Consider the following 23,424-nt stretch of genomic DNA (forward strand, 5'->3'; position numbering starts at 1 on the left):
TAACATTCTTCATAACATAGCCTAACAGGGTGGAACTTTAAGAGCAGGATCATTTCAAAAACTAAAAAAAAAGGTAGGAGTGAGAGTTGAAGCTTATTTAAGTTTACAGTTGAATTCCAGCAGGAAAAATAAATAGTCATTTCCTGAAAATGGTCTCAATGGAATTGTGTTTTTTTTGGAAGTCGAGAAATACATACTTCAGGGACACGGTAAAAGAAGAAAATTGTAAAAAAAAAAAAAAAAAAAAAAAAAACGCTCTTTACGACATGACTTGAACGCACAACATCACTGTAATTCAGAGAGAGATTCAGAGAAAGTGAAACTAACTTGAACAGCAACAATACGGACGCCTGAAATGATCAACCTCTTCAAACAACAGAATATTTATTGAGCCGTTCAAAGAGTCTTGTGGACACATCTGATTCTCACAGGTAATGATAGAAATATAAGAGAGATTGAGCTGAACAGGTTTCTAATGGAAGTGATCTGGTTGTGCCAGAACACAACCAGGTTTAAACATGTCAAATACTCAAATACTTAAGGCCTAGTTGTTTGCTGCACTGAAATGGTTTCAGAATTCAGTATTCAAATTATGTCGTTTGATTGGTCTTAAAGCAAATTTTGCTTTGGTGTTTCTGGCATTTTGTCACACAACATAAATACTAAAGAAACAGGAAGTAAATGAGCTGCAGACAGACTGAACACAAACCTGCTAAACTGCAGCTAAAAATCACATTTATATTAAACAAGATTTAAAAAAATTGGCACAAATATCGAATATCATTGTTCTTGATTCAGTATCAATTCTCGCGCATGCGTCGTGGAGGCGCACACGGAAGACAATAACAAGTTTGATAAAGGTGTTATTTTGATTTTTTTTTGCGCACAAAAACTATTGTCGTCGCATCGTAAAATTATTGTAGAGTCACTGTGGTGAGATGGACTTTGTAACAACGTTTTAAGTGCCTTTTATGGGTCTTGGGAGTGTAAATGTACTGAATGCCAATGGAGGCCTGTCTGAAGCCTTTCTCAGCCATCAGCTTTCAACTAAAATATCTTCATTTGTGTTCCGAATATGAACGGAGGTCTTACGGGTGTCGAACGACATGAGGGTGAGTAATTAATGACAGAATTTTCATTTTTGGGTGAACTAACCCTTTAATGTTTTAAAATTTCACATAAAAAAAAATCTAGTGGTTGATCTAGATGTCTAAATATTTATTCAAATGCAAAACCTAAAGCTAATTAAGCAGTTATGATCTGCAATACTTTTTTGAGCAACTATACTATACATGTATATTTATTAAAGAGTCATACAGGCATGAAAATTTGAATTTTTCCAGCCACAAAATGACTCTAATTTGCCTCTTTGCATTGGAATTCTCTATTTTAACCTTAAACTGTAATAAATAATAAAAAAAAATATTTTAAGTGGTCATTAATGGACCATAATTATTGCACAAATTGTAGATTATCATCAAAATATTCAATACATTTTATTAAACTAAAATATAGAACATGTATTTAATTGAAAACTAGTTAAGGTGTGTGGTCACATTTGACCACCAATGAGTATGAGTGTGACCAATTAGTAAGGAATACCTGAGGGCCAAATTCAAGAAAAACATTAACATTAATGTTAACAATGTTGCGTCTCCATCACTGTCCATAATAAAATGATACTGTAAATGTGGTTGACGCATAATCAATGCGGCTGCAAATACCTGTATAGAGAAGCTTTCGTCTATCCTGCTTAAACCATTCAAATGTGTTGACAGTGCTGGTTTGTTTGGAACTATTGAGAGCTCCATGAACTACGTGACGGCCGTGCCGCGAGATGATGTCGCAACTCTGTTTTTCAATGGCTCTGGCTTTAACTGTTATGACACATTAAGTATACATTTTTTTTTAAAGCTTAGACTTTCATATCAAAAGCAGGGTTGCCAATTTGGCGTGAGATTTACCTGGGCAGAGTGAGAGCGTGCACAGCGCCTAAAAGCATGTCTCACAGCAAATATAGCTTGTGTGTGGTCAACCAAATATAGCCTATAGCTTGTGTGTGGTCAGCGCATTGGCGGCGTTGTTCTGTGGCTGCTGTCCAACATCCAAGTGGATGCTGCACACTGGTGGCGGTTGAGGAGAGACCCCTGATATGATTGTAAAGCGCTCTAGGTGTACAGTATGGGTAAAGTGCTATATAAATGTCTCATTTAATTTAATTTAATTTCTTTTCAGGGATGTCTTCCTCCAGCGGTCCACTGACTGAGGAGCTTCAGTGCTCTATATGTCTGGATGTGTTCACTGATCCAGTCAGCACTCCATGTGGACACAACTTCTGCAAGACCTGTCTGAATAAGTGCTGGGACAACAGCCAGACCTGCAGCTGTCCATATTGTAAAGAAATATTCAAGCTCAGACCTGATCTCAAGATTAATACCACACTCAGAGAAGTTGTAGATCACTATAAAAAGAAAAGTCCTGAGAAAAAACCTGAAGTTGTGTGTGACGTCTGTGAGGAAAGAAAGCAGAAAGCCCTGAAGTCGTGTCTGGTGTGTCAGAGCTCTTACTGTGAAACTCATCTTGAGCGCCATTTGAGAGTGGCAGGTTTAAAGAAACACAAACTGATCAATCCTGTGAGTAATCTGGAGGACTATATCTGTCAGAAACATGAGAGACCTCTGGAGCTGTTCTGTAGAGATGATCAGACATGTGTGTGTCTGATGTGTACTGTGAAAGATCACCAGAACCACAACACTGTTCCTATAGAAGAAGTGAGTACTAAGTTCAACATTAAAACGTTTAACCTATTAATTAAAATATTGTCATTATTTAATCACCCTCATGTTTTTCCATCAATCAAATTTTCTATAAACTCGTTTTATAGACTCAGTGGATTATCCAAGATGTGCAGCAGATGATCCAGGACAGAGTCAAAAAAATTCAAGACGTCGAAAACTCATCAGACCTCAGAAAAGTCAGTGGTTGCTTAATGGACACATACATTCAGTTATAATTAATGTCTGTAACATGAACTGTGCAGCATGCAGAAAACACCACTAATAATTAGTTGATTGATCTGGTTGGGCAGAGAAAGACAGAGGAGGAGAAAGCAACCCGTGTTGAGCTCTTCACTGATCTCATCCGCTCCATTGAGAGATGTCAGACTGAAATGCTGGAGATGATGGAGGAGCAGCAGAAAGCAGCAGAGAAACAGGAGGAAGAGCTCATTGAAGAGCTGGAGCAGGAGATCACTGAGCTAAAGATGAGAAACACTGAGCTGGAGCAGCTCTCACACACTGAAGATCACCTCCACCTCCTACAGGTCAGTCAACATCTCTCTGATCAATGATAATGCAGTATATGACACCAAAAACACTCTCCATGCTGAAGGATTTCTCCTCTCTCCTGCTGTAGATTTACTCATCCCTGTGCAACTTTAGAAACACCAGGAACTGGCCTGAGATCAGTATGAAGACTGAAGAGAGTCTGGAGAATCTGAGGAGAGCTCTGACTCAACTGCAGGACACTCTAGAGGTGAAACTCACACAAACTGGTACGACAATATCGAATACACCGTACAGATACAGTTGTAATCAAAATGATTGCAAATCAGGTTTATTGGCAAAATGTATATACTTTCAGCTGTTTGCAATGAACAATTCAAACAAAAGTACTTGAAATAGCTTAACACAACAAATTTTCAAGTGGGTTCCCCAAATTCAACAGAAAATGCGACTCTTAATGACTGCAGTCTCAAAATTATTCAACCACCTGAATAGAATCCCTCTGCAAAATAGGTGTTGCTCAAGCACGCCTAATGCAACTAATCAAGGGCTTCATTAGTTGCACCAGGTGCGCTTGAGCTAGAAAATGATGTAATATCTCAACTGGCTAGGTTTGTTGAGCGTCACATTTGACTACATGATAGAAATATGTCTAAGTCAAAAGAATAGTCCAAAAAGTTAAGAGAAGATATAGATCATAACAGCAAAATTGTGTTCTACTATAAGTACTAAAGATGCTTGCCATGAAGGGGTTGAATGATTTTGAGACTGCACAAATCATTAAAAGTTGCATTTTCAGTTAAATTTGGGGAAACCACTTGAAACGTGTTGTGTTGAGCTAGTTCAATTACTTTTGTTTGATCTGTTCACTGCAAACAGCTGAAAGTCTGTACATTTTGCCAATAAACATGATTTGCAATGGGGTTTGAATAATTTTGATTACAACTATATTTTTCATCTTTTAATATCAGTAATAAAGAATGAGTCTGGTTTAAGCAGAAATGAGAGAAGTATGTGATCATGTGTTTGCGTCTCATTATCATCAGCTCACAGTTCTTATTCAAGAGAGCAGTTCATATTCAGCTCTAAAGTAATCTTGTACTAGAAGCTTCATTACTGTAACAACACCATGAGGCTTTAGTACATCTGTGAACACATTTAGATGAGAAACTACAGATAGAAAACTCACATTTTCATTAACTGTGGTCAATATATTTATTTATGTAATACATTTTCCCCCATCTAGCGGTGAAAAGGTATATGACCATCCAGTGAATATTAGTTTCTCTTCCTCTCAATTCCGATTTCGTTTTAACTCCTACGGTGGCCGATTTAGTCCAAGATTAATATGGCTTCCAGTTCGACCTCGTCCACATTCGACACGGTGCCATCGAGTGTTAAAACACGAAAGGCGAAGCTTGAATTCACGGGTATGTCCCTCTTTGGCTGATGTACTTTCAAGATGGAGGGGCAACATGGCGACCTGCATTCGAACTCATTACCGTATGTATTTTCAATGCCATATTATAAACTGAAGAGAATACTTTATTACTTGAAAGAAGTAAATATACATTAATGAGAACATATATTTTTGAAAGAACTAAGTGTTTTTAGCTAAGAATAAACTAAAAAAGTTACAAAGTGTGGCTTTAACAAAAATAATCAATGGTAATATTGTTGAATCAATGTTACATTATGATGGATTCTACATCACTGATGTTGAATCAACACTGAAATGATAAAAAAATATATATTTCATAATATTGTTGAACCAATGTTATATTATGATGGATTCTACATCACTGAGGTTGATTCAATATCGAAATTAACAAAAATAATCAATGGTAATATTGTTGAATCAATGAATCAAAACACACCTGAACATGCTAATCAATGTCTTCAGGTTCATTAGAAAATCACAGGTAGGTGAGTTTGATCAGGGTTGGAGCTCAACTCTGCAGCGCATTGGCCCTCCAGGGCAAGATTTGAATAACCCTGCCATAGACCATTACATAAATCTTAGGCCCTGTCCAAACAATTTTCAAAACCGCAGCTTTTTCTACGCGGTTTGGCTGTTCGTCCACACGCAAATGCAGTATCCGGTTACTGAAACTGGACTTTTTTGAAAACTCCGGCCAGGGTGAAGATTTTTAGAAACTCCGGTTACAGCGTTGTCGTGTGGACGGTGAAACCGGAGATTTCGGCTTGTTAAGTCGAAATGTGCGCCGTTCTCTCCTTTGTTTGACGTCAGATTGTGCGCAGTTATCTCTTTTATTTAGCTACATGAGTCAATTCTATGCAATGGCGTTCGTAGCTTTTAATAACTCTGCTAACAGCGCTTATCACATGTACATGCGCAGTTATCGTATTGTATTGCAGAACTGAGGCGCCATGATTCAATAATACAAAATAGTAGTAAGGCAAGAGTCCAGTAAAGGAACTTGTAGAAGGGTTTCACTGAACCCATGGCATCCCTCAGTGCATCGGTGCCGTGGATGGGACCCATGTGGAAATCAGGCAGGTTTCTGGTTTTGCGTTTTCAAAAAAATCTGGTTTTGCGTTTTCATGTGGACAGAGATTTTTTTAAAACCGTGCTTGTGTGGACGCGATTTTTAAAAAAACTCCAGTTATAAAAATACCTGTGTATGTGTGGACTAGGCCTCAGTTCATTTTCTGTGAAACTACATAGCGTTCAAGTTAATCTTGAAGAATAAAAGAGCTTATTTTTTTCAACCAAAAAATTATTTAAAGGGATAGTTTACCCTGAAATTATGTCATCATTTACTCACCCTCAAATTGTTCCAAACCTGTAAGTGTGTCTGTCTTCTGCTGAAAGAAGATATATTAATGAATATTGGTAGCCAGACAGTTTATGGTAGCCATTGATTTCTATAGTAGGAAAAAATACTATGGTTACCAACATTCATTAAAATATCTTCTTTCAGCAGAAGAAAGACACTCATACAGGTTTGGAACAACTTGAGGGTGAGTAAATGATGACAATTTTCATTTTGGAGTGAACTATCCCTTTAAAGCTGCAGCTTCACCTTATGTAGATCTTAATATCTTTAAATATCACAAAATAGCCATGTCAGTCACTTTCTCAATAAACGCAAGACGTTTTTTATAATTTGTGTTTCAGTGGAAACAAGTTTAAACTGAACGGAGATCAGTTATATTCCCTACATTTAATAGTGATTCAGGAATATGAATAATTACCTGATTAGTAATTAAGGGAGCTGGAGATAAAGCAAAGGTCAGGTGATTATGCTGTCGACAATAACTCAATGTATAATCAATGTCAGCATTATCAGGAGGGTGCTTCTCATTTTTTTTAATTGTCCATCTTCATCTCCCTTCACTCCTACTAAAGGAGCAATGTGCTCAGCAATCACTGATGGATGAAGACATGGGCTATGTGCAGAGTGACATTCCAGCTCATGTTCATGTCTCTTGCACTTCAAAAAATCTGTTAAAATGATGTTAGAACTTTATTCAGGAATTTCCCAATAAACATTATTAAAGCAAGATGCATTTTTTAAAAATGAATTACAGTCAGTAAAAATACAAATCAAATGGAAATAACAAGCGCGCAATATAAAGGAACAGAGAAATAATAAGGTGGATGGAGCATTGTTTGAAATTGTACAAGAGAAGTCATGTATTGTCAGGTGGTTCAACACACAAGACTGCATAGGATGCACCTGTTTTTTCTCTCTAATAAAGAAGCATCAATTAGGCTACTGAAAAGTACACATGCCAAACCAAAATGGGCGTTTACCAATCAGTGGCCAATTTCAAACTACAATAGATGTTTTTCAACCATTTTTCAACAGACTTGCTAAATGCGGCTGTATGATTGAAAAGGCCCGGAATGTGAATGTCATGAAGCAACCTCAGATGCTTCTGACTCCATAGGAGGAGATGGTGGGCCAGCGCAAGATGCTCTGCTAGCAACTAGAGGCAGTTGATGTGCCAATGCAGACCTGTCCAAATACCCGAAACTGCGGCATCTGTTGAGAGGGGAAGTCCTGCCCGTAGAAACACAGGGTCCGACCACAGACTGAAGGTTTGTCGACAGACCGGGGTGATTGCCACTCGCAGCGTGCTGCGTTGCCATGCCCATCTCGGGACTCAGCCGTGAAGGCAGTGCTGAAGCGGCCTCGTATAAAGTAATCTGAGGTATGTTACTGTGGATGCCATATGCCCCAGGTGCCTCTGAAAAAGTTTCAGTGGGGCTGTCATCCTGCCTTTGAATTAATTCAAGCAGTTCAACACTGACTGAACACGTTCCTCTGTGAGGCAACTTTCACGGTTGGGCAGATGATGCGTGAGAAGCCTTCATTGCGATGTGAGGTGCACTTCTTTGAAGTGGACTCTGCTGCCAGTTGGCGACAGAAGAGGGGGCTGAGGGTGGCAAGGCATAAACCACACACTGCCAAAAAAGCCCTCTTGGGACCCAGAGATAGAGGAAACTGCTCTTTTCCTGAGAATTTGGGTACCGCTGACTGTGGGTCCAGCAGCGGATCAGATATAAAACTGAACATAAGATTCTCCACCCGGCCCTCTTCCGGGGGAGGGAGTGATCTCGTCTTCTCCTGAAGAGCTGTTCCCTCCATCTCTGGGTCTCTTATCTCAGGGCTGCTTGCTTTTATGCTTACTTTCTGGTTTGATAGGGGCCTGGATGGGCTTGTCGGCCTGCCTACGACCGGCTCCATGCTGTGGCCTGGGTGGAGGCTGCTGCTGAGGCTGAGTGGGCGATGAGCAGGTGGGGCTGCTGCAACTGGCGGAGTGAAAGCAGCAGCTGGCTGCTGGGGCAGAATGTGTCTGATCACCTCCGTCTGCTTCTGTACAGTTGAGAACTGCTGGCCGAAGTTCTCAACCACGTTGCTGAAGAGGCCAGCCTGGGAGATAGGGGAGTCAAAGAACTGAAGTCGGCCCCCCACATATCTGCCAGGTTCAGTCAGAGATTGAGTTCTTGGACCACTAGTGTGGACATTGTCTGACCCAGGGAGCGCGCAGTGACTTTTGTCCCTCATTGGGTGAGGTCCATCGCTGTGCACAGCTCCTGCATAAGCCCTGGGTCAGCACTACCCTTGTGCAACTCCTTGGCCTGGTTGACCTGCAGGAGAGCCATGGTGTGTAGGGTGGAGGCGGCCTGTCCAGCGGCTCTGTAATCCTTTCCTGTGAGAACTTGCAGGCCTTGGATGGGAGACGCAGATTACCCCTCCAGGTGGCAGTGCACTTTGGACACAATTGCTCCGCAAGCACATGCTCCACTGGAGGGATATCTACGCATCCCTTGGACGCCCCACCGCCGAGGCTAGTGAGGGGGAAGAAGAACCAGACCAGTTTCTGCCAGACAAAAAAGGTGCCGTCCACGATCTGGTGACCTCTTCATACACTTCTGGAAAGAAAGGGTCCGGGTACCCAGAGAAACCAATCATCCAGCCTTGAGGATTCGGGACACAGTGGAGGCCTCCGCTCAAGCCCAACTCTCTTGGCAGCCCGGAAAAGCATAGCCGTCAGCTCTGGGTCAGGCTTGGACAACCCTACTCTCCGGGGCAACGCAGCCTCTGATGCAGAAATCGACATCTTATTGTCCAGCGGAGCCCTGAATGAAACGACTGGTCCCCCATGAGAAAGATCAGCGTGCTCAGCCGGAAGCTCCACAGCTTGTGGTTTGCTAGAGTATTCATTGATTGTTCATTGATTGTTCATTTAAACGACGATTGATCATGGTAATTTGTATAAATTGACATCCCTAGTTCCGATCAATCGGCTTAATCATCTGCATTTTTAGAATCCAACTCGGGCTCAAACCGATATGGTAAAACTGAAGATATTATTGCTTTGGAAAGCTGAAGCTCAAGATTATAGGCCGTTACATTTCTGAAACAAGATTGAGGTGTTTGCCAAACACAACGCAATGGGTCAGCTGGCAAATCGGAGCACACTATGCTTTCAAAAGGAGGGGATTTGTAGAAATCGATGTGTTTTAGAAAGACTGGGCATAGAGGAGCTACAATAATGTACAGTATGTGAAAAAATTATATATATTTTTTGAAGGTTAACATATTCTATTCCACCCAATACACAAAATAATGATCTATGAAAATAGCATCATATAACCCCTTTAAATAATACAAATATCCTAAATCCTAAACATCCTAAATATCTGTATTGTGATCAAGTTGTGAGTCATATTCTCAATTTTTTTCAGTGGCTGTGACTCTGGATCCTGATACAGCTCATCCTGAACTCATTCTGTCTGATAATGGTAAACAAGTGAGACATGGAGACAGAAGACAGAAACTCTCAGACAAACCAGAGAGATTTGATAGATGTCCAAATGTCCTGGGAAAGGAGGGATTCTTCTCAGGGAAATTTTATTTTGAGGTGAGGGTGAAGAGAAAGACTAAATGGGGTTTAGGAGTGGCCAGAGAATCCATTAACAGGAAGGGAAAGATCACACGGAGACCCACTAATGGATACTGGACTGTGCGGCTGAGGAATGGGAATGAATATGAAGCCTGTGCTGATCCGCTTGTCTCTTTGTGTCTGAGAGTGAAGCCGCAGCGGGTCGGTGTGTTTGTGGATTATGAGGAGGGTCTGGTCTCCTTTTATGATGTGGAGTCCAGCTCTCATATCTACTCTTTCACTGGTCAGTCTTTCACTGGGAATCTCTATCCATATTTTAGCCCAGGCTTTAATGATGAAGGTGAAAACTCAACTCCACTGATCATCAAACCTGTCTGTCACAGTACTTTACCCTCTGGGCCTCTTCATTTAGGGGTTACACCGGGTTTTCTTCACTGTCAAAAAGTGAGAAAAGTCTTAAAATGTAACTCCCATTCTCAAATAATATTTTTGGTCAAGCTTTAGATTTTATTTTATTTTAAATGTTGATTTAAAGTGTCAGTTTTAGCATTTTAGCATTTTACTTTTAATATGGTTTCTAAGGCTAAATGTTCCAGCTGTGAGTCTGATGTCATTCCAACTCGTCTTTTTCAGGAAGTGTTTGAAACCTTGAGCCCAGCTTTAACAGCTATTAGTAAATGGATAGTTCACCCAAAAATGAAAATTCTGTCATCATTTGGTCTCGCTCAAGTTGTTCCAAACCTGTATAGATTTCTTTATTCTGCTGAACACAAACGAAGATATTTGTAAGAATGTTTTAACCAAGCAGATCTAGGCAGCAGTTGACTACCATACTGGGGGGAAAAATACTATGGTAGTCAATGGCTGTCGAGATCTGCTTGGTTAAAAATATTCTTACAAATATCTTCCTTTGTATTCAGCAGAAGAAAGAAATGCATTAGGTTTGGAACAACTTGAGGGTGAGGAAATTATGACAGAATTTTCATTTTTGGGCGAACTATCCCTTTAACAGTTCTCTAGCAAATGTAATTATACCTGCTAGTTTCTGTCCTTGAACAGAATTGTGCAGTTTCAATGGCCAAGCAGCTTCCTTGTTTCTTCCAGGTTGCACTGTGCTCACAACCAATAGTGTCCATTCATTCTGATCTCAAATCTAAACTCATTGTATCTGATAGCCAACAATACTGCTTGTTTTTATATCAAAATAATTACAGTATCTGAATAAAGACAATTTTTTATGAATGTGAACTGTTGAACAATAAACTGTTGACATTGTGCTTTTGTTGTCTTATGAAACATCTGTAAATTGAGCAGCATTCGTCCTGAAAAATCTTAACAAACGTTGCTAAACAATTAAACTTTTGTAAATCTGCTGAAATCTCTTCTTCATGACCTGATAGAAACATCAGTCCTTATAGAAAAAGACACACATGAACCCAACACACTAAATACAGGGATAAATGTAAATGTGTAACTACAGAAGGAGCTCTGACATCACTGTACTAGAGAGAGATTCAGAGAAAGTGAACCTTGATCAAAAACAATATGGACGCCTGAAATGATCAACCTCTTCAAACAACAGAATATTTATCGAGCTGTTCAAAGAGTCTTGTGGACACTTCTGATCCTCACAGGTAATGATAGAAATATAAGAGAGATTGAGCTGAACAGGTTTCTAATGGAAGTGATCTGGTTTAGCAGGTTTATGTCAAACTGGAAGTTGAACAGAACCAGGTTTAAACATGTCAAATACTCAATTACCTTAGTTGTTTACTGCACTGAATTGATATCAGAATTGTATTATATATGTGGTTTGACTGTCATATTTTTGTCAGTTTGGTGTTTTTCACACAACATAAAAACTAGAGAATGAGGAAGTAAATTACCTGCAGACAGACAGACAGACCTGTGTCACTTTACATAGAAGAAAATTACACTTAGTCGTAAAACATAGCCTTATTTTGAGGAGAGAATAAATTATTAGTACTTTTCTAATCAGCAGTCTCTAGTTTAATTTGATGTGATTTGTCTTGAAAAGGTTTAAAAAGGGCAATGGCAGAATCGGCATCAAGATCATCAAAAGGAAGAGAGACCAGAAGACAGAGTATAACTCCACCTCTAGGTAAGTTAATAACAGAAAAAAATTATTGCTGCCTGGCTTTTATTTTCCTCTTATGGAAAACATTATTTAATAGAATGCACACCTGCTCATTCTTAATTATGGCAGTTTTCCCACACTTCAGTAATAAGAGCTATGAAAAAACACAAACGAAGAGGCCTATGAGAATTATGTAGTGGGCAAAAATGTAAAATATCTTATATTTTGGCTTCTTCAAAGTAGACACCTGTTGTCTTTCAAGCTCTGCACAATTTTCACATTCTCTCAAACTTGACTTTTGACTATTGAATGGTCTTTTAATTCTCATAATTTCTCTATCCAGATATGTCTTCCTCCAGCGGTCCACTGACTGAGGAGCTTCAGTGCTCTATATGTCTGGACGTGTTCACTAATCCAGTAACGACTCCATGTGGACACAACTTCTGCAGAACCTGTCTGAATAAGTGCTGGGACAAAAGCCTGACCTGCAGCTGTCCATATTGTAAAGAAACATTCAAGCACAGACCTGATGTCAAGATTAATACCACACTTAGAGAAGTTGTAGATCACTATAAAAAGAAAAGTCCTGAGAAAAAACCTGAAGTTCTGAAAAAAACTGAAGTTCTGTGTGACTACTGTGTGGAAAGAAAGCAGAAAGCCCTGAAGTCGTGTCTGGTGTGTCAGAGCTCTTACTGTGAAACTCACCTGGAGCCTCATTTGAGAGTGGCAGGTTTAAAGAAACACAAACTGATCAATCCTGTGAGTAATCTGGAGGACTATATCTGTCAGAAACATGAGAGACCTCTGGAGCTGTTCTGTAGAGATGATCAGACGTTTGTGTGTCCGATGTGTGGTGTAACAGACCACAAGAACCACAACACTGTTCCTGTAGAAGAGGAGAGTGAAGTGAAGAAGGTAGAAGTTAAAACAAATCAAGAGGAAACACATTTTATTTAATCCTGTGAAATAAAAGCTTACTATGAATATAATTGTGTAGGTTTCCTCAGAAGACTGAGGAATCTGAGAAATCTCTGTGATGATAAATGTGTGTGTGTGTTGTTCTGTGTCTATAGACTCAACTGACGAAGACACAGAAAGACGTGCAGCAGATGATCCAGGACAGAATTAAGAAGATTCAAGATGTCAAACACTCAGCAGAAGTCAGAAAAGTAAATATTCTTAAATATTTCATACATTAGTCAGTTCAGGGGACTTTTCACTGTTTGTATCAGTCTTCTTGTCTGTGTTTGTTCCAGTCAGACTGTCAAGGCCCGTTCACACCAAGGAACGATAAAGATACAGTTCTAAAAATCATTCTCAATATTAAAGAATAGCAGAATTCACACCACAGCTATAACGCTGGTTACTGACGTAACCGTGGTTCTATGAATGGTGGAAGACGAATGTAACCAAGTCACGAGGATATAAGCTCAAGCGTTCCCTGGCAATACAGCCGAACTAAAGGTAGTGGGAGCCAAAGTAAGTCTATAAAACCTTGTGAATGTCCAAGGTGATTCCCATGTAGCCGCTGCACATATTTCTGCAAGAGGCACACCATTAAGTGCTGCCCAAGAAGTGGCCACTGCCTGAGTCGAATGACACTTAACAGATGCAGGCAATTTATGGCCTGCTGAATGATGTGCCTCACTAATAGTGTCCACCACCCAGTGAGCAAGCCTTTGCTTCGACAAAGATGCACCTTTCCTTCCGGGCCCGAAGCAGACAAAAAGCTGGTCTGTGGTACGCCATGAGGCGGTCTTTAACACATACTGCCTCAACATATGGACTGGACATAAGGCCGCCTTGTCTTCCTGTATAAACGCCGCCAGCCGAATAGGTTGATTTGTGAATTGAAGCGACAATACCTTGGGCTGAAGTGTAACCTGATTGCCCTCTGGCCCCCATATGAGACACTGCGGACTCACTGACAGAGCATGTAACTCACTGACCCTTCTGGCTGATGTTATGGCTAACAAAAATGCTGTCTTCATAGAAGGCTTCTATTATCTGCCTGTTCCATAGGTTCATGGGGTGCTGAACACAAACTGTCCAACACCACATGTAATTCCCCCTGGGTACACACTGCCCGTACTGGTGGCTTAAGATGCACGGCTCCCTTGAGAAAAGCCACCACTAGCCTATTTGCACCAATTGACCCCTGTTCCATAGGATCCCGGTAAGCTGACAGGGCAGCCACAAACACTTTTATCGTGCCTGGTGCACGTCCAGCATCCAATAAGTACTGCAGGAAGTCCAACACCACATTGATAGGACAATCAATAGGAGTGTAACGATATTCAAACCGAACCGAAAAAATGCTTCACACGATACACCACCCACGGTTCGAACCGCAATCCTCTCATGTCGAATCGAACGCGCCCCGCCCCCACCTTATGCCACAAAAAAAAAATCTTCCTTGACATTAGATGAAATAGTAATTAGTACACTTTAAGAGCTGTATATTTACTAAATATTATTATAATAATATTATTTACTAAGTATACACTTTCTTTTGTCTTCCAAATGCATGTCACGTGACTTGGGTGATCTCTCAAGCTTCATGGAAGGGCAAAGAGAACCAGTTTCCCCATTTAGCCAGGTAGGCAAAATGCTACCTTGGAGTCCCAGCAACATCGTCATTTTCTTAGCTTGTTACAAAATAAAAAAATCTATCTCACCTCAGAAAACCACTTTCCTTTCCTGTCAGCCGTAATACTGCACTCGTAGCGCACACACTTTAGTTACACGGCGCGCGCCCTATCACGCAGTATATTATAAGTGCAAGAGAAACTACGATTGTGCAATGTTAAAATGTCAATTTGTAATTCATGAAATAAAAGTCAAGTACCAATAAATCACGTAAATGGTTTGACATGTGTTAGCTGGGAAGGCATGCAGGTATGATGTGCATTATATTTATCAGGAGCAGTTTTCATGTTTCATTAACAGTTCATGAAGTATTGTGTATTCGCCATGGTAACATTAGCTGTTGTTTCCATAACCACAAAATGCCACAAAAATGTATTTTCACTTTATGTTATTTTGTTTATTTTTAAATTAGTGTGGTGGCTTAGGCTACTGTAAAAAAACATTATGGTAAATGGTAAAATGAGTAGATTATTTCTGACTAGTCTGCAGTGCAGACATTTATTTCATTTGAGTTTACTCAGGTATGCTAACTGCTCTAAAGGAAACGTGAAGCCAATGTATAAAGTTAAATTATTGTTGTTGTTATTATTAAGTAAAAAGTGAATCTAGTGTTATTATTGCTGGTGCCCGCCATGAACCATAACTCCACAGCAAACAGAACAGAACCGAGCCATGGCTCCAAAACCGTGACATGAACCGAACCGTGGCATAGGTGAATCGTTATACCCCTATCTAGCACTCATATTCTTATTCTCTACTCCCGGTGAACACTGAGAGAGAGCACCTTCTCAACCCCAGGGGCCATACGCACAGCTTCAGCCTGTCCGGAAAGAGATGCCACAGTGCCCCCTCCATCTGTGACAGCAGATTCTTCTGCGGTGGCAGGGGTTGAGGTGGCCCAGTTAGACATGATAAGAGGCTGAACCAAGGCATTACTGGTCAACAAGGAGCCACTAGAATGAGCCTGTGATGTCTCTCCTGCACCCGTCTCAGGACGGACCAAAGGAGTGGAATTGGGGGAAAGGCATAGAGGAGAACATCTGGCCTTTCGTGGGCCAGAGCATCCTTGCCCAATGAACCTTCCTCCTCCTGAGCTGAAAACCATATTGGGCAATGTCTCGTTGTTCTGCTGGCGAAAAGGTCTATGGCAACCATCCCGTAACTCCTCCAAATTGACAGACCAACTTCCTTGAGCAGACACCATTCCCCCGGCCTTGGTTCTGCACGGGAGAGTGAGTCCGCCACACTGTTGTAGCAACCCGGAATGTGAGTTGCTCTGACTAAAAGAAAGTGCTTGTCTGCCCACAACAGAAGCCTTCTTGCCAACCGGAGACATGATAGGGACCTGGTGCCCCCCTTGGTGATTGATTAAAAATACCACTGTGGTATTGTCTGTCTTCACCAGAATGTGTCTGCCTGAAAGTTCCAGCTTGAAATATCTCAGAGTGAAAAATACGGCCCACAGCTCTAGAAGATTGATATGAACAGTCCTCAACTGTCCACCTGCCCCGTACACCTTGGTGCTGCCAAAGTCCTCCCCACCCGCTGAGGGAGGCATCCGTGGTTACCACCTCCCTGCGTGCTGGAGGCGACCCAATCGGCACTCCCCTTTGCAGAAATTTGTCCCCCCTCCAAAGTCTCAGAAAGGCAGAACAACTGGTCGTGACTTGAACCAGTGTGCATCGATTGTGAACCGGTGACAAACGTTTGGCTATTAGCCTAACGGACGAAGATGCAACAGGCTCAGCTGAATGACAGATGCCGCCGCTGTGAGAAGGCCTGCTAGTCTTAGAAAGCTGATAAATGGCAGCTGGAACTTTGCTAAGGTTGTCCGCAACACCTGCCTTCTGCCTTCTTCCTTCCGTGAGGGTAGCTCTCATTGCCCTGGAATCCAGTTGCATCCCCAGAAAGCACACTGACTGACTCGTAGTTAAACAACTTTTCTGAAAATTCACTTCCAGACCCAAAGCAGCGTCATGAGATAACAGACTGTGTGTGTTGTCGACAGCTTGCTGAGGTGATCTGGCGCACAACACCCAATCGTCCAGATACGGAAGGATCAGCATGCCCTCTCGTTGAAGTGGTTCCAGTGCCACCTGAATGACACATGTGAAAACCCGGGGAGACAGAGAGAGGCTGAATGGAAGAACTTTGAACTGATACTTCCTGCTCTGAAAAGTGAACTGAAGAAACCTTCTGTGGTGCGGGGCGAATGGCACATGAAAATACGCGTCCTTCAGGTCCACCAAGGTGAACCACATTCCGGGTTCAATTGCACGACGGACATCTACAATCCGTAACATGCGGAAAGGAAGACGCTTGAGACTCTTGTTTAAGCGCCTAAGGTCCAAGATGGGCCTGAAGCGGGGTGGTTCCCTTCTTGAAGACAACCCAGGCCGATATTCCTGTTGCGGCGGCTTGTAAGGTTGCCCATGTCATGCCCATGCCCATGAATGGAATGACGAACAGGCCACCGCTGTGCAGCCAGTGCAGGGTAACTCACACTGCGCCCAACAGCTGGGATCGGGATTCCGCAGCCCATGCCCTGCACTCAAGAGCCTCTTGAGCAGCTGGGCCGAAGACCTGACCAGGTACTAGAGGTAGTTGACGAAGATTGTTGCGACATACCTCTGGAAGCTTGGACTGAGCTAGCCACACTTGCTGTCTAGCCTGTGTAACAAGCCCAAGAGCCTTCCCACTGAAAAAGGCAATTGATCCCAATGCCTGCAGAGAAGCGTCAAGCAGTTCCATTGCAGTATTATCTGGTGTTTCTGTAGACCAGGTCGAATGAAGTGCCAGTAAAAGATGAGTCATTGAATTCCCCACATGAGTCAATCCTGACACAGCGTTATATACACAAACCAATAAATCATCAGTACGCCTGCATTCCGGGTTGGGGCTGCATAACTGCAGCTTAAAGGCCTCATCCGGAGATACCACCAGAGAAGGAATACACGGCTCTACAGGAGGCATGTTACCTAGCCCCTTTTCCTGGGATTCAGCCATTGCCTTAAGTGCATGCCCAGTATCAGAGAAGGTAGGTCCAAATTCAACGTCACAAGGGCCATCTTGACTGTGTCTTGCAATGAAAATGCCACTGAAGAACCAGCACCTTGAATGTTAGAGCTCCCATTTCTATGAGAGTGCTGAGACTGAGCATGCACAGCAGAAGCCTCCTCCAATGGTGTATAACGATCCTGCTCATCAGCGACTAAAGAATCTGAGGCTGCTAGAGACAATGTATCCAAATCCTCCCCAGCATACTCAGCTGCTGGTCCAAACCTAATCATGATTCGGATCGCGTGTCAAACCGCCAAACTGCTGAAATTTGGAGATCCAAACTGCTGATTCGGCTCACTGATTCATAACGCTTCAAAGCTTCATGAGGCCGTGTTTTGAAATTGTCATCACTATGTAAGTCGTTATTTAGGTTTTTTTTGCGCACAAAAACTATTCTCGCCGATTCATGAAGTTATTTTAGAACCACTGTAGTGAGATGGACTTTGTAACGACGTCTTTAGTACCTTTTAAGGGTCTTGAGAGTGAACCATGCATTGTGCCAATGGAGGCCTTTCAGAGCCATCAGATTTCTACTAAAATATATTAATTTGTGTTCCGAAGATGAACGGAGGTCTTACGGGTGTCGAACGACATGAGGGTAAGTAATTAATGACAGAGTTTTCATTTTTGGGTGAACTAACCCTTTAACTGTCAATTGTGCCTATAACGTAAGTTACTGCATATTAAATTTGTGTTTAGAGAATTGCTGTATAAAAGTGCTATCGCAATCTTGATAACATGCTTTTTCATTAGTTTTCACTTTGATCATCTAAAGTAACAGCCTGTGATGATATCTCTCCTCAACAAGACACATGATTTGAGAAATCATTCAGTGCAGGATGGAGTTATTTTGAAAACTCTTTAATTTTCTAAAAAACGTAACATTATTAACACTGATTCTTGTCTTAGAAAACACCACTAATCATTAGTTGATTGTCCTGGTTGAGCAGAGAGACACAGAGAAGGAGAAAGCAGCCCGTGTTGAGCTCTTCACTGATCTCATCCGCTCCATTGAGAGATGTCAGACTGAACTGCTGGAAATGATGGAGGAGCAGCAGAAGGCAGCAGAGAAACAGGCGGAAGCGCTCATTGAAGAGCTGGAGCAGGAGATCACTGAGCTAAAGATGAGAAACACTGAGCTGGAGCAGCTCTCACACACTGAAGATCACCTCCACCTCCTACAGGTCAGTCAACATCTCTCTGATCAATGATAATGCAGTATATGACACCATAACACTCCCCATGCTGAAGGATTTCTCCTCTCTCCTGCTGTAGATTTACTCATCCCTGTGCAGCTCTAGAAACACCAGGAACTGGTCTGAGATCAGTATGAAGACTGATGAGAGTCTGGAGACTCTGAGGAGAGCTCTGACTCAACTGCAGGACACTCTAGAGGAGAAACTCACACAAACTGGTACGACAATATCAAATACACTGTACAGATACATATATTCATCATCTTTTTATCAGAACTGACAATTCTCAGGCATTTAGTGTGAGATTCACACAATTGACATTGTTCTCATGCTCTCACGACATGCATCCAATATTCTCACACAGAAAAAAAACATCACAGAGCAAAGAGGACATGGGCAACTGTGATAGATGTGACCAATAAAAGGAAAATAACATGGAGGCAGCAGGCTAATGCAAATGCTTAAGGGTTTATTGCCACAGAATAAGTTTAAAAACGTAAAGCAAATGTTAACCTAACTGAGGTAAACCAAAGTATAAGAGGGGAAAAAAACAAACAAACAAAAACGTATACGATAAACACTGTATTTTACGAAAAGTCAGTATATTTGTATATTTGCCTCTAAAAAATAACTTAACTCCAAACGAAAGTTTAAAGGGTTAGTTCACCCAAAAATGAAAATTCTGTCATTAATTACTTACTCTCATGTCGTTCGACACCCGTCAGACCTCCGTTCATCTTTGGAACGGAAATTAAGATATTTTAGTTGAAATCTGATGCCTCTGAAAGTCCTCCATTGGCTCAATGGTACTCTACACTCTCAAGACCCTTAAAAGGTACTAAAGACGTCGTTACAAAGTCCATCTCACTACAGTGGTTCTAAAATAACTTTATGAATCGGCGACAATAGTTTTTGTGCGCAAAAAAACCCTAAATAGCGACTTACATAGTGATGACGATTTCAAAACAAAGCATCATGAAGCTTCGAAGCGTTATGAATCACTGAGCCGAATGATGATTCGGATCCCGTGTCAAACCGCCAAACTGCTGAAATTTGGCGATTCAAACCGTTGAATCGACTCAGTGATTCATAACGCTTGGACGATGGACAGGAGTCTTGGTTATATTTATAAAGAGTCTTCAAGTCACAGGTGTAATTCACGTTTGAGAGTTGAGTCACTCTCCCAGTCTTTACTGTAGATACAACTTACTGTATATTTATGCCACTGGCATAAATATCACTGGAATATACAGTTACGAGTTATTGAGCTAAAAAATCGGCTAAAGTCATGAATAAGCACGTCTGCCTGCTGATTGCTGATTGGCTGAAAGTTCGTGCTCATCGGCGACGTCAACACCTACGTCAGCTGACTCTGCGTGGGCCTGTGTGTGTCAGGATGACTATTTTATGGAGTACATGCCCACTTGAGTTTTGTTTATTAAGCAATTAGACTATACAATTTAGATTTTTGAAAACCGCCGAACTGACCCCAAACCAGCCCACAATCAAATTCAAAACCGCCCAATTGGGTGGGAACCCATCTTTCATCAATATATTTGGTATAAACAGTTGTACAACCATAAACAGTTGTATGTTAATCAATTTCACAGAGAATAATATTAAATGTTTCACGAACACCACAAAATCAGAAAATAAAATTAATAGACATGATTCATGAGGCAGATTTGATCTTCATGAGAAGAGAGATGTGTGTGAAATATCAGGCCTGAAGCTCCAACAGCTGAGCATTGCTAAAAACACACACATTGATCAGATAAAACATGATGTTGTACACAAATCTTTAAATATAACCTTAAAGCTTGTCTAGAATTCCACACATAAACATGTCAAAGATCTGATGATGTTTTATTGTCATTAGTCTCTACAGGTCTGAAGAGGATGCAGCAGTATGCAGGTACAGTGTGCGGGCGTGCATGCGTGTGTGTGTGTGTGTGTGTGTGTGTGTGTGTGTGTGTCTGCACTACACTAGATTACATTCATACACTCACAGCTTCATCACTGACCTACAGTATGATTAACAATAGGGGTGGCACGGTTCACAAAACCCACGGTTCCATTCGTATCACGGTTTTAGGGTCACGGTTTTCGGTTCTGTACGGTTCTTGTTTTTGTTTTTTTATCGTTAACACTCCAGAAATCTACTTCAGCATATGATATATAGCTTAATCATCCACAATTTAGGATGCAGTATTTAAAAATTGTTATATCATGGAGAAGTTGTTTCCTAACTGGCTGTCTACCAAGTCCGACACATTGGCGTAACATTTTTCATGTTAATCATGTCAATTTTGATCAGAACAATGCACTGTGGCTTAAATTCAGCTGACCTGATTAACAAATTTCACCAAGAAGTGTTCCGTGTGTTTCACAATCACAACACTGCCAGAAGTTTTTGCCCAAACTTCAAAGGCATGTTTAAATTATTAAAACTAGAAGCATATCTTAACTTTAAATGTTACATTTATCATGTGAACTACTTATATACAACATGTTATGCATGTGTGTATGAGACAGAGGGGAACAGGTCGCATTTGCAGCAGATATATGCTTCCCATCATAAATCAAAGCAGGAGACAGACAGGGGTCGGAGGAGAACACCGGAAAATGTGACAGAATGGACAATATTTGTCTGTATTTGCAATACACGAGCCGCGGTTCAGCTGCGCGAGACAAACACTGCCAGTGTGTGAATGCACATCGGGTGTGCGCGGCTCCAGATCTCCATACGCACTGCATCTGCCCTGCCTGCTGTACGTCGCTAGCGCATCCTCCAACTCCGGGCAGCCTTCCTTATCTCTCCCACTTGCATTTCTACACGTGACGTGACCTGCAGCACTCCACTTTTACTTTATTTTACTGTATGTCCACACACACACACACACCTCTTATTTCGCGCGAAAAGGACACCCACTGTCTGAGGTAACATACGGGCACAAGGATACATTGCGCATGCGTCGAGCCGAGACAAGCGAACCGAACAGTTCGTTTTTTTTTCATGTACTGTGCCACCCCTAATTAACAACTGATTAAATAGTAACATCATCACAAAATGTCTGTATTAAGTTGTGATAGATATTCTCTGTTTTCTCAGTGGATGTGACTCTGGATCCTGATACAGCTCATCCTAATCTCATCCTGTCTGATGATGGAAAACAAGTGAGATGTGGAGACATTAGACAGAAACTCCCAGACAAACCAGAGAGATTTGATAGAAGTGTATGTGTACTGGGAAAGGAGGGATTCTCCTCAGGGAGATTTTATTTTAAGGTGCAGGTGAAGGGAAAGACTGACTGGGATTTAGGAGTGGCCAGAGAATCCATTAACAGGAAGGGATCGATCACAGCGAGTCCCAGTAATGGATATTGGGCTGTGATTCTGCGTAATGGGAATGAATATGAAGCCTGTAATGATCCTGAAGTCCCTCTGTGTTTGAGAGTGAAGCCGCAGTGGGTCGGTGTGTTTGTGGATTATGAGGAGGGTCTGGTCTCCTTTTATGATGCGGAGTCCAGCTCTCATATCTACTCTTTCACTGCTCAGTCTTTCACTGGGAAACTCTATCCATATTTTAGCCCATATCTAAACAATAAAGGTAAAAACTCCACTCCTCTGATCATCACACCTTTCAATTACAATAAATGAATCAATGTACAGCCCGATTATGAAATACTTGATTAATACTTGATAATGCTTCATATAACTAATGTTTAAAAACATAAAAAAATGTTGTGTTCTCACTCAAAGGATGAGAATCATTTGTTGTCTTTACATCAAAGTGATCACAGAATCTGAATAAAGACATTACTTTTAATAGATTAATTGTTGTTTGTGTTTTATTGTGTCCAATATTAACCCTTCATGATCTCTCACCATGTGTTACAGAAATTTCTGAGTGTTATTCTTACATTTCAGGTTCACAGCCATACATCAGGGTCATCAGTTTGATTTACACATATTTACACATAAAATTCACACACTCTAGGTGGCCTTATTAACACGTTAAGATTACATTTGAAAACAGATCTTTAGGGCCCGAGCATCAGAATCAGAAAGAGCTTTATTGCCAAGTGTGCTCGCACACACAAGGAATTTTTCTTGGTGCTGAAGCTTCCAGTGCACATATAAAATACAAACACAACAGGAACATAGTAATACAAATTCTAAGAATAAAAATATGAAAATAACAAAACAAAAATTCGATCACAGTTACGTTTAGTCAGAATAAACATTTACAGATTATAAACATATTTACAGTGTGTGAGTAGTATGAATAAATATAAATATCTCCTGAGTTTAGATTGCACTAAACAGTGGGAGTATTGCACTTACAGGCATATGCCTTGGGGGTGGGGGGTGGGGGTATTTTAACTTTTCAAGAGGGAAATGGCCTGTTGGAAGATATTGTTTCTGTGCCTAGATTTGCTGGTGGCCAGTGATCGGAGTCGCCGTCCTGATGGTAACAGTTCAAACAGGCGGTGTCCAGGGTGAGTGGAGTCTGTGATGATTTTCCCTGCTCTCTTCCTCACTCTGGAAGAGTACAGGTCCTGGAGGGTTGGCAGGGGGGCACCAATAATCATCTCTGCAGTCCGGATTGTGCGTTGTAGTCTCCTGATGTCAGATTTGGTAGCTGAACCAAACCAGACAGTGATGGAAGTGCATGAGACAGACTCAATGACAGCCGAGTAGAACTGAATCAGCAGCTCCTGTGGGAGGTTGAACTTCCTCAGCTGACGAAGGA

General features: G+C 41.4%; 1 protein-coding gene across 2 annotated transcripts; it reads left to right on the forward strand.

Moving 5' to 3' along the window:
• Nucleotides 1–287: 287 nt before the first annotated feature.
• LOC307134424 (E3 ubiquitin-protein ligase TRIM39-like) lies at nt 288–22,502 on the forward strand. Of its 2 annotated transcripts, XM_079830154.1 has the most exons (12): nt 288–431; nt 2,236–2,771; nt 2,885–2,974; nt 3,089–3,322; nt 3,415–3,553; nt 11,704–11,787; nt 12,107–12,678; nt 12,837–12,932; nt 18,423–18,656; nt 18,748–18,886; nt 20,548–20,583; nt 21,781–22,502. In XM_079830154.1, exons 2-12 carry the CDS (start codon nt 2,238–2,240, stop codon nt 22,326–22,328), a joined length of 2,706 nt encoding a protein of 901 aa, XP_079686280.1. In that variant the 5' UTR covers nt 288–431; nt 2,236–2,237; the 3' UTR covers nt 22,329–22,502. The 2 variants fall into 2 exon arrangements, with proteins under 2 accessions (XP_079686280.1, XP_079686281.1); XM_079830155.1 differs by lacking the exons at nt 288–431; nt 2,236–2,771; nt 2,885–2,974; nt 3,089–3,322; nt 3,415–3,553 and adding an exon at nt 11,182–11,299.
• The last annotated feature ends 922 nt before the right edge of the window (nt 22,503–23,424 follow it).

The sequence above is a fragment of the Gobio gobio genome (genome assembly GCF_949357685.1).
Source record: "Gobio gobio genome assembly, chromosome: 11".
NCBI classification, from domain to species: domain Eukaryota; kingdom Metazoa; phylum Chordata; class Actinopteri; order Cypriniformes; family Gobionidae; genus Gobio; species Gobio gobio.

Coding starts and splice junctions, on each gene's coding strand:
- LOC307134424 (XM_079830154.1), top strand. CDS start 2,238: ATGTCTTCCTCCAGCGGTCCACTGACTGAGGAGCTTCAGTGCTCTATA. Junction 2,975..3,088: donor ACTCATCAGACCTCAGAAAA/GTCAGTGGTTGC, acceptor CTGGTTGGGCAG/AGAAAGACAGAGGAGGAGAA. Junction 18,657..18,747: donor ATCACCTCCACCTCCTACAG/GTCAGTCAACAT, acceptor CTCCTGCTGTAG/ATTTACTCATCCCTGTGCAG.